We start from the raw sequence: 12,333 nt of genomic DNA on the forward strand, positions 1-12,333 counted from the left end.
ACCTTCAAGGCACAAGTCAGGAGTGTAATGGAATATTCTCGACTTGCCTGGAAGAGTGCGGCTCCAACAACACTTAAGAAGCTTGGCACCATCCAGGAGCCTGCTTGATTGCTCCTCCTTGCACAAATATTCAAACCCTCCACCACCGACGGACAGTAGGAGTCGTGTGTACCATCTACGAGTTATGCACTGCAGTAACTCTCCAAGGTTCCTTGGACAGCACCCTCCAAACCCATGACCACTACCATCTGGAAGGACAAGAGCAGCAGATACCTGGGAACCCCACCACCTGGAGTTTCCCCTCCATGTCACGAACCTCCCTGATTTGGAAATATATCGCCGTTCCTTCACTGTCGCTGGGGCAACATCCTGGAACTCCCTCTCTAACAGCACAGTGGGCATACCTACACCTCAAGGTTTGCAGGGATTCAAGAAGGAAGCTCACCACCACCTTCTGAAGGGCAACTAGGGATGGGCAATAAATACCCTAACCAGCGACGCCCACATCCTGTAAATGATTTTTTTAAAAAACAGATGGCAGGCTGCCCATGCTGGGGTTTGGGCCTGGAGGTGCAATGCCTTTATGAGGTGGGGAAAGGGGGGCCTCGAGGACCCCCTAATAAGTAAGTTGGGGAGGTCTGGAAGCCGCTGTGGGGCTCGAGAGATCGGGGCGGCATTTAAAAATGGCACCCTGATCGCTTCCTGTACTGACGAACTGAGCTTGTTGGTGCAGGAAATTAAGGTAAGTGAGGCCTCAGTGGGGCATTCCTTGTCAAGGCCAGAAAAAAATACAGAGTCCTGTTTGATAGCGGGGTTGTTGGTGCCAAGAAACTCTCAGCAAAATGCACCCAAAATGGGCCTCTGTTCTTTTCCCGTTAAATCGCGCCCACTATCTCACTTTGGAAAACAGCACCCTGTTCATTCATGTATTTCATTTAAAGTAACCAGCGTATTGGTTTACATTTGGCTGTGTTTCAATGGAGTATGTGTTAGCTTGCTTTGCAGGAGTTGGGAGAATTGTATGTGATGTCAAATGTTAGATCACTGAATCCAGCCCAATGAAAGGCCCTGTTATTAGAGGCTCTGGGACATGTTATTGTGTAATTAGGTAGTAAATATACTCTGAGGCCTCAGCTCTGCCGCAAGGAAGTGACTGGTGATGTTGGATAGGGGAGAATAGCGAATGAAAACTTCACATTGTTAAAGGTCAAAATCTAAGCTTAGTTTTAGATATATTTGTATGTGAAATGGCTTATTTTCAAATTGTATTTATGGCCTACATTTTGGGCTGGATTTTACACCATACCACCGGCAGGGGCTGGGTGGGCACCCAAAATCCAGCTGGTAGCCTTCCCACTGCCTAATAGCCTGACCTGCCTGAGATTTTATTTATTTATTTCAAATTTAGTGTACCTAAAAATTTTTCCAATTAAGAGGCAATTTAGCGTGGCTAATCCACCTACCCTGCACATTTTTGGGATGTGGGGGTGAGACCCACGCAAACGCGGGGAGAATGTGCAAACTCCATACAGACAGTGACCCAGAGCCGGGATCAAACCTGGGACCTCGGCGCCGTGAGGCAGCAGTGCTAACCCACTGCGCCACTGTGCTGCCCTGTCTGAGATTTTATGTGGGGATTGGGGAGGCATCCCCCCTGCCCGTGGGCTACTGAGGTCTTTGAGTGGCCAATTAATGTCGTGTCATTTGCAAAAAATGCGCGGAGCGAAACTATATACTGGTGCCTTATGATCAGCAGCAACTTATATTTATAAAGTGCGTGTAACATAATAAATGGTCCCCAGGTATTTCGCAGGAGCATTCGAAACAAAATGTGACACCTGGAACCATGAGTAGATATTAGATCAGATGATCAAAGACTTGGTCAAAGAGGTAGGTTTTTAAGGAGTGTGTCAAAGCAGACAAGTGAGAAAGAGAGGTGAAGCGATTTAGGCCGGAAATTCCAGAGCTTGGGAGCAAGGCAGCTGAAAATACGGCCATCTATAGTGCAATGACTAAAACCGGGGGGGGGTTTGCTAAAAGTGGCCAGAATTGGAAGAGCGCAGATATCTTGGTGTGTTGTGTGGCTGAAGGAGATTACGGAGATGGGGAGATGTGAGGTCATGGAGGGATATGAAAACAAGGGTGAGAATTTTGATGTCAAGGTGTTGCTGGACCGGGAGCCAATGTAGGCCAGCAAGTAAAGGACGGGGCTGATGAGTGAACGGTTCTTGGTTAAGGAGCAGCAGCAGAGCTTTAGATGACCTCAAGTTTATGGGAGGTGGAATGTGGGCGACCAGGCAGGAGGTACATTAGAATAGTCAAGTCTAGAGTCAATGAAGTAGGTGGATGGGTACAAAATCTACCCTCATTGCGAATGTAACTCTTGACTTTTAGTTCCCAACTGTAAAAACAATGACTGGGAATTCTGTGAATTAACTTAGTTATCTACAAATTGGAAGAAATGCTGTCAGTTTGAATCTGAGTAATTTCAAGCACTAAGTTGTCATCTTTTTGGGCAGCATGGTGGTGCAGTGGTTAGCACTTCAGCCTACGGCGATGAGGACCCGGGTTCGAGCCCAAGTCACTGTCTGTGCGGAGTTTGCACATTCTCCCCGTGTCTGCGTGGGTCTCACCCCCACAACCCAAAAAGATGTGCAGGGTAGGTGGATTGACCACGCTAACCCTAATTGGGAAAAAATAATTGGGTACTCTAAATTTATTTTTTTAAAGTTGTCATCTTTTAAACAATATAAAATGGGATTAGGATAGAAAGTTGCTTTTGGCCAAGTACTGAAGTTGTACAAGTCAGTTTGCTATAAAGGATCCTTTATATTCCTGTGCAGTTTTATTTCTTCAGTTGCAGCCCCTGAGTCCTGACCTACATTCAGAAATTAAAGTGCAAAATTTATCTCATTAGCACAAATATTGAGTTTAGTGCAAATGTGCGATTTACACTGAGACTTTTGTAGATATTTTGCTGCAGCTGGTTAAAGTGTTTCTTCTACTTCACTAAATTAAAGCTCCATATGGTGCTTAGGCATCCCAATTGCTTATATAGTTGTAATGTCTCCTTGCAGGATTATAATGTACTTCATCTCTGAAATGTTAAATCATGAAAGACATTATTGAAATTATTTTAGAATTTCTATTTTCTGGCTCGCCAAGGTGAGAGCTGTTGGGAATGGAACATCTTAATGGACTCTCATGGGTTACAATAGGGAACACACCACAACATGGAGAAAGAACGAGAGGTCGCTTAATGCAGCATGCTTATTTAAAAGCGATTTCTTCAATGAAGGGCTACCAGAATAATATCTAGGGCTCCCAAGGCAGGCTGTGCAACTTATTAAAGCAGGCCATAGGTACATTTTGTTGTTGCAGTAGGCCACGTTGACCCAAAGATAAGTAAATAAGAGTGAAAGTAGACCATACTCGGAGTCAGCTTGATGGTTAACTTCAGGTAAAGGATGCATAACACATACATCCTCTCTTACACTGAAGCCAAGATTGTGGCCCCACTATTGTTTTTAATTAGGAACCTCTCCATTCCTTTTCCCAGCGCTTCAACAGCGCTTCTGTACTTACCGCAATAGCTGTGACTCTCTCACAGAATTCAACTGTCCTAATGGTCAAGTAATTACTTTTTGTCATGCTTGGCCAGAGATTTCATACTCTTCCTGGTGCGGCAGAAAAATAAACTCCAATATCTGCATCAGAAATTCTGTTTGTGAGTTTAGAATCTTGGATCACATCCTTTGAGAGTTCTATGAAAGGAGTTTGAGACCTGTAACCAGTTTATTCCTTTGAGTTGCCTTTCTCCCTAATATGATTGACCCCCTTACTGATGCACATGTGAAAATTTCTCTTTCCCCATATCAATCACCCTCGCAATAACCGCTGTTAATTTTTGCAAAAGGTGTTGGAAAAGAATGAAGACAGCCGAGAGTCAAGAATTTTGCTCAATTCATCTGGGCTGAACTAAAATTGAGTTGTCTGAGGTGAAGAGGCAAAGTACAAACTGTGCTTAGCAGTCCGTTATTCCAATTTTTGCTAGCTGGTGTTTTTTATTTTATTAAAAATTCAGGATCAAAACCTTTCCGATGTACCCTCTGCAACTTTGCCACCGCACAGTTAGGAGATGCCCGTAATCATGTCAAACGGCACCTTGGAGTTCGCGAGTACAAGTGTCACATATGTGGGTAAGTGCTCCAACAATGCTTTCTGTTTTCTAAAAGGAATGTCCGAGGATAGCAGTTTTCTAAGACGAGAGAGTGCCAGAAAATGTGAAAAAGACTTGTCTACCTTTTCTCACACACCTTTTATTATAAATTGCAAATATTATTCATTTTAACAAAAGTGCTGTATGCTGTGCTATCTTCCATTGCGTTCAGTATTGTTGTAAAGGGCAGCTAGTGGTTTAATGCATATCTAGAATGAGCTCATCTTTGACACACACGAGTTTCATTTCAACCTGTGATGCTTGAATTAACTGAATTAAATATTAATTACCGGGACTAATTCTCATTCTATTTTAGAAGCCAATAAAACAGCATTTGGATTAAAGGTTTAAATGGTAAGAACTGGTCTGGTCTCAGAACTAAAGGCAGAAGATCTGTCTAAGTAAAATTTGGCGAGAAAAAGGGTGTCAAATTTGGGTAGCAGTGGAAATGCCGAATGTTTAGAATTTACAAAGGTAGTTGATTTTTATTATTTACAGCCTTGCGTATGATAGCAAGTGAGCGAACGATCACTCACAAACCTGAAACACCTGAAGTAAAGAAATGTAAACTTGATGAAGTTTGTTTCATTTTAATTAAAATGCGAAGAATTCAAATTGCAATCTTGAGCCCATTTATTTCCTTCTGAATTGAGCTGCCTTCAGCTAATCAAACAATTACTGAACTTGGAGTATGTTAAGATTTCCAAGATAAATCCAACTGAAAGAATGTTTTAAAATTAGTTGATTTATTTATAAACCATGTTTTGAGTCTGTTTATTGCCTGTTGTAAATGGAATAATGAGTGGTGAGTAGGTTCAACAAGCACATTTTTGTGTCTGTGTCACATCTGTTAACCATTTAGATGATTACAGGTTTAAGATTTCTTCTATGAAAAGCCAACCTAATAAAAGGATCCTCCTCGCACACACACACACACTGATTGCCAGGCTTCATGTTAATAGCTACCATCTTGGCCATTCAGTCCTTGGTGGCAATTTGAAATCAATACAGAATCGATATTTTAATCCTGCTGCTTTACGTGCTAAGCTGTTGGCATCTGCAGAGATCATAATGACGGGTGTGAAAACTCTGCAGCCATTCTCTTGGAGGTTGAAAATCCAGCCAATTTATGAATTAGAAAACTACAGCTTTGGGGGTGTCTCATCAGAAAGGAGTTGTTACTTTAATGTAAAGTAATGTTTAAAGTAATGTTACTTTAATAGCATCCTAAATTTTACACAATTCTGTGCCCGACATTCCAGTCTTCATCACATTGCTTTTGGAGTTAAATGCTTAATAGGATACATGTGAGATCGGTGGCCTAAATGCGATTTCCGTATGAAGCTGATGCAGTGTTTTTGTTTTGAAGTATGGTGCAGTTTTAAAAAAAATTCAAAATTTTATCCCTCTTTTATGCAAAGTTCTAAAATGAAACTCGCACAGTTTTCCAAAAATGGTCTGCAGTTACGTCTGTGCAATTGCACAACAAAGAGAATGTTGTGTTTAATCATTGGGTATCTGCTGGTCAATTAACAAAGAATTACTGAAAGACTGTTGGGTGGGGGACAGTATCGTTTTCCCCATCAACATTCATTGTTACGGGGGCAGCACGGTGGCACAGTGGGTTAGCCCTGATGCCTCGCGGCGCCGAGGTCCCAGCTTCGGCCCCGGCTCTGGGTCACTGTCCGTGTGGAGTTTGCACATTCTCCTCGTGTTTGCGTAGGTTTCGCCCCCACAACCCAAAAAAAATTGAATTGGGTACTCTAAATTTATTTTTAAAAACATTCATTGTTACACATTCCGATCTGGAAGATAAAGTGGTGGATGATGTTGGTGATTTGGTATTAGTGACCATTGTTTTTTAAAATAAATTTAGAGCGCACAATTTTTTCTCCCCAATTAAGGGGCAATTTAGCGTGGCCAATCCACCTAACCTGCCCATCTTTGGGTTTTGGGGGTGAAATCCAAGCAGACAAGGGGAGAAAGTGCAAACTCCACACAGACAGTGACCCGGGGCCGAGATCGATCCCGTCAGCACCGTAGGCAGCAGAGCTAACCACTGTGCCACCAAGCTGCTCGTTAGTGACCATTGTTAACGTGACCAGTGCCATTGATTATATCCTGGTCAAATGGAAGGGTGATTTGATGGCTTTAACACTTTACATGGTTGTGCAGTGATGTAACAACTGAAGCAATAGTAATTGGTGGCAGATTCCCCTCACAGATGGCATATTTTAGTCATCAAACTTCTGTAATGGATATATTTTATGGATTAAAAATCAAGATGTGTTAACTTTTGTGTGAATATATTTTGTTGATTGACTTTTTGCTTAGTGGCGTGTCCCCCCCCCCCCCCCCCCCCCCCCCCCCCGAATGGTACAGAGTCTCTTTAGAATTGCCTTTTTTCAGCTGCTTGTAATAAAGATGGGTAGCGAATGAGTCTTGTTCTCAATTTACAAAGGAAGATGGGCTTGTTTATTATTTCACTGAACCTTATCAGCCTACAAGAAGCTACATGAGAAATATAGGATGGTTAAAATGTTTGTAAATTGAACGTAAAGCACTTGGGTTTGTGGAAAGAAGAGAAACCTGCATTTTTGTAGCACCTTCCGTGACTGCAGGCTGCTTTACAACTTATGATGTGCAGTCACGCTGCTGTAATGTAGGGAACGCAATAGCCAATTTACACACAGCAAGATCCCACAAAAAAAAACATGTGACAATAACAAACTCATCTGTTTTGAGGATGTTGGTTGAGGGATAAGTACTGTTTCATGAAATGTGTGATACTTGATGTGGACACGAGTGGTCTGTGTTGGTCTGTGTTTAATTTCTTGGCAATTGTGCATGTGGTTGAATCTGTAGCAAACTTTGGCGAGTTTGCATGACGATAAAATCTGAATTAGGTGCAGTTACAAAATGCCAGTTAGAAGATGGAGCGATTGGAAATATGCTAATTTGGACATCCTGGTAGAAGGGAAAAAAATGCCATTCATCAACTTGTTACCATTAAGCAGTACCTGTTGGTATTGAATTAAATACATCAGTAATAAATTGCTGCTTGCGAAGAAGCGGTTGTCGATGAATAATTAACCTTGTGCAATTCAGCTGCTGTCATGTGTATGTTCAAGGAAAATGGAAAGGACAATTCATTTTGTTTGTTTAAAAACATTTAGCGCATGCTAGCAGAGTCGGCGAGTTGTCTCATTTTCTCGGATTGGCTATTTTTACCCATTTGTTCTGTTGCTTTTCCTACTGTAAAAGTTTGTATTAATCATTCTCGCTGACAGATCTGTGAAAGCTGATCTCACAAAGGTTCGGTGTAATTATTTCACCTAATTCTTGTCGCAAAGCATCAGCTTACTTTGCAGAAATTGCGTTCAAAATGTAAAATGCTTACTTACCTATTCTAATGCGGCTTCTGACTCTAGCCTGCGTTTCCTGTTGGCCTGCCATGTGTTAAGCTCAACTATTAAGTGTGCTAAATACTGAGGAGAGTGGGCCCTAGTAAATCTTGAAAATGGTTTCCAGTGTACACGTTCTGGCTTGTAAGGATTAATAATTGTAGTGCTGGGTCGAGCTGGTTCTCGTGGAAAACATTGATGCTTCATCTGGTCAGCAAGAACGAGGTGGGGGGGGGGGGGGGGCTGTGATAGTGGCAGAGACCAACAGAGCAGGAGATATTAGGATGTTCGGAGAATTCACCCCTTCAGTATTTGTTAAGCTTTAACATTAATTAAGTGAATATGCAAATTAAGTGCTAGTATCAGCTTGATGGTTAAAATGATGCAACATTTTACATTAACACCATGACAATGTCAATTCATTATCATCAATGACTAAATAATTTAGGAAATGCTCGATGGACCCATTAGTTCCTCAACATAAGCAGCACATGCTGCATTCCTTCATTACCATAATTTTTTCTGGCTTATATTTTAAAGGGTGAAGTGATCTTTCAGCAACATTAGCTCTCGAGTCAAAAACAGCAATCCAGTCTGCAGTCTTTGCTTTGCTGAAATGGCTGATATTTCATTAGTAGAATGGAACATCGATATTTAAAATAAATTACGCTGATGAAAATTTGAGGCATAGAATATAACTTTTTTTATTTTCAGTATGTCGAATATGTGCATAAGATGCACCTTAATGACTTTTTCTGAGGGCAGGTAACATACCTGAGTTGATGCAGGCAGGTTAATGAATATTTTTCTCTGCTGCTTATGACTGTTTCACTGTAGATAAAATACAGCTGTAAACAGTTACAATTGCTGTAAAATTGTTGTTAGTTGCATTACCTTGTTTAGAGGATGTGAGGGGATCTCTTTGAAGATGATTATAATGTCACTTTCTGACCTTTGCAGCTTGAATAATTGTAAATCATTGCTTCATAATGTGTCAAAGAATGTCTGAACTAGGCAATTAAATGGTAGAATATAATAGACCAAATTATTGCCTGTCATGTTTTCAACAACACAGTTAGTATTTGAGTTACACTTAATCATTACATGCATTAACAACTTCATTGGAATCTGGCACCAGGCTGGGCATGAAATGCGTCGCATTATTTAAATCTTCAATGGTTTAAGTCACTTATTTCTGGTGAACTGTTCCAACACGGAGATTTTCATGAAGTGGGCAGTCCCAAAGGGCATAATTCATTTGCATCAAAGTTTTAGTACCAGATTACTGTGCATTGTTTTTGCAGCAAGATAGCAGAGCTAAAAGAGCCAGAAGTTCAAAAAAAAAATCTGGTGCACTAAATAACTTGAAGGCATGGACATTAAATAGTTTAGCGGTCTGACGTTGAGCAATATTTCAGTCCCGTTGGTCGGTGTTAGCAGCACCTCAGGTTGGATTGGCATGAGATTTGCTGGAACGACTCCTTGTTTGGGTTTCTTTTGCCTTTCGAATGCCCTCTCCATGTTAGGAAAGGTAGCGGACCATTCAGCCCCTCGAGCCTATTTAGTTAATAATGGCTGGCCAGTACCTTAGTTCCCTCTACCTGCCTTGATTCCGTAACCTCCAGTAACCTTTCCTAACAAAAAGCTATCATAGTATTGGAATTTTCCCTTGATGTCTAACCTCAATAGCCTTTTGGCTGTTATTTTGCATAAAATTCTGAGAATTCTTAAATCAATGTTATCTTTGGGTTAATTGGCAAATCTAAGTAATGCATTCAATATTACATTTATATCGCACCTTCCAAAACCGTGGGGTGCCCCAAATGCTTCACGCCAATTAAGTATGTTTTGAAGTGTAATAAGTATTGTAATACAGGAAGCAGTTTACACACAGAAAGTTGCTACAAATAGCAATGTGATAATGACCAGGTAGAGTTTTTTTGTACTGCCTTTGAGAAGTGGCTGGTGATTTCTGCTTCATGGTGTGTCCCCAGATTCAAATTGGCATCAGCTGGAGGGGAAATGCAGAGATCATATTCTCCCCAAGGGAAAGGAGCGAAGGGGAAATGGGAAATCCACATTAAACTCTTCTCATCCATTTTCAGATTGACTTTGATGTACAGAATCATGCAAACACTTTGCCTGACTGCTATTTTGCAGTGGGAATGTAGTTCTCTGACTGGAGAGGTCGATGAAGAGAGGAGAAAACAAAAAGTAAACAAGGGAGGTAGCGAAGTTCGCAAATACGTTCCTGGATGAGTTGAGAAGCCACCTCCAGTTGTCAGTTTTATACCATTCGGACTTCACACTGGGTTTGTTGCAACTCCACGTTTGTGCAAAGCTGCAAATGGACCTTTGGACCATCGGACAAGTTTATCACAAAAGCAGAAAATACTGGACAATCTCAGCAGGTCTGACAGCATCTGTGGAGAGAGAAAGGAGCTAACGTTTCGAGTCCAGACGATTGTTGTCAAAACTTTGAAAAAGAATCACCCAGACTCAAAATGTTAGCTCCTTTCTCTCTTCACAGACGCTGTCAGACCTGCTGAGATTGTCCACTTTTTTCTGTTTTTGTTCCAGATTGCAGTATCTGCAGTAATTTTGCTTTTATCTATGGCAAGTTTATAAACTCACTTCTGAATCTTGCTGATGCTGTGAGCACATGCTCACGTTGTCAGCAGCTTACTGCCTGCGTTGTGTTACTCCCAACCATCCAAGATGCACCTGTTATCATGAACTCCATTGTGAGGTGTAGTCCGCTGTATATTTTGGGTCTATTAGCGTAACTATGAACTTTATTTGTCTAAGTTTGGAGGCTTGACATGTATTTATGATTATACTGGGGCATAGAGTGTGAATCCCATAGGAAGTTCAGATATTTCAACAGCAGCTTATACATAGGAGGAAAATGGTGGAATTGTGAGGCCAATGAGATTTGGATGACCAACATCATTGGTCCCAAGGAAGCTTTGGGACAAAGAGAAAGAGAGATGAGACCATTGACAGAATGACCCCAAATAAGGACAAAAAAAAAGGAACAGGAGGAGTAAGCTATTCAATCCCTCAAGTGTGCTCTGCCATTCAATAGACCTAACGGAGAATCACAAAACATATCATATGAAGTTTGGAACAGGGCCAAACCTAAGTTTAAGGTTGCATGCTGGATCTAGGGGAATATTAAGGATGCAATAATTCATGGTCTAGAACTGATTTGCGGACAAAACTAAGGACTGGATTCTTCTGCCCCACCCACTGCAAGATCTCCACGGGCGGTTTGCGGACCATGTAAAGGTCCATTGACCTCGGGCGGGAATTTCTGGTTGCTGGGCGGGCCTGGCCGGGGAATCCCGCCCTAAGGATCTTGAATTTGATCCACAGAAACCATAATGGAATTTAGCGACTGAATGGTTCCTTCCGCATGCAGATGTCGATCTGGGCAGTATTTTACTTTTGAAAATGGCGAGGCTAAAATGGTAGCACGTTCCAGAAATTTAAAATAAATTTAGTGTACCCAATTATTTTTTTCCAATTAAGGGGTAATTTAGCGTGGCCAATCCACCTAACCTGCACATCTTTGGGTTGTAGGGGTGAAACCCACGCAGACACGGGGAGAGTGTGCAAACTCCACATGGACAGTGACCCAGGGCCGGGATTCAAACCCGGGTCCTCAGCGCCGCAGTCCCAGTGCTATCCACTGCACCACATGTCGTCCCCCCCCCCCCCCCGTCACAAGTAGGCTTGAAATGAAGTTACTGTGAAAAGCCCCTAGTCGCCACATTCCGGCGCCTGTTCGGGGAGGCTGGTACGGGAATTGAACCGTGCTGCTGGCCTGCCTTGGTCTGCTTTCAAAGCCAGCGATTTAGCCCAGTGTGCTAAACCAGGATATGTGCATAGTTGAGTGTTTTGGCAGCAGAGTGGGGAAGCTAAGCGAGCAATGTCATGGAGGTGTTAGCAACAGGTCTTAGCGATGGATGTGATATGTGTGTGCGGCTTTGATTTGGGTCAGAAGGAACATCGGAGTCTGCACCAAGGGTTTTTTCTGTGGGAGCTTAAACAGGCCAGGGCTCAATCCATGTAAATGCTGGTGAGAGTGGATTCTAATAACTTTGGGAATGTTGGTAATCATTGTAGGCAAAATTCATAGATAGAGCAAGATATTCAGCATTACACTTGGCTCAACTATGCTAGCATTTGTGCTTTACATGAGCTGCCACTATATCCTTCTATTCCATTCTCCCTCATGTGTTTATTCAACTTCCCCTTAAATAAGTCTATGCTACTCACGTCAACCACTCCTTGTGGTTGCAAGTACATATTCTCACCACTCTCTGGGTAAAGATGTTTCTCCTGAATGCTTTCTTGATTTTATTAATAGCTATCTTAGCTATAACCCCCATAGTTTTGGTCTCTTGCCCCACAAGTAGAAACATCTTCTCTATGTCTGCCCTCCCAAATCTCTTCATAATCGTAAAGGTCACCCCTCAACTTTTTCTTTTCCAGAGGAGGATTTTTGAATATCTGCGAACAAATGCAGATTTGCAACCCACCTCTATTATTATCTTCCAATCTGTAAATAAACAACACTGGTTTAGATGCCCTGGCACGTTGTTTTATTTGCTGTGTCTGTGTTGCGCTAACTGGGAGAGTTGAAATGTGGTTTTAAAATTCTGATTTTTTTGGTTTGGTGATAGATTAGGATGAACGGTTGTA

At 41.9% G+C, this 12,333-nt stretch overlaps 1 protein-coding gene across 2 annotated transcripts in view; it reads left to right on the forward strand.

Annotated features, from left to right (window-relative positions):
- znf407 (zinc finger protein 407) overlaps positions 1-12,333 on the forward strand; it is a 565,952-nt gene that overhangs the window by 79,665 nt on the left and 473,954 nt on the right. For both annotated transcript variants that reach the window (XM_072466945.1, XM_072466946.1), the window contains exon 3: positions 4,085-4,199. In XM_072466945.1, coding sequence (XP_072323046.1) covers positions 4,085-4,199 — 115 coding nt within the window. The remainder of the gene's footprint in view (positions 1-4,084; positions 4,200-12,333) is intronic.

This window comes from Scyliorhinus torazame, chromosome 11 (genome assembly GCF_047496885.1).
Source record: "Scyliorhinus torazame isolate Kashiwa2021f chromosome 11, sScyTor2.1, whole genome shotgun sequence".
Classification (NCBI taxonomy): domain Eukaryota; kingdom Metazoa; phylum Chordata; class Chondrichthyes; order Carcharhiniformes; family Scyliorhinidae; genus Scyliorhinus; species Scyliorhinus torazame.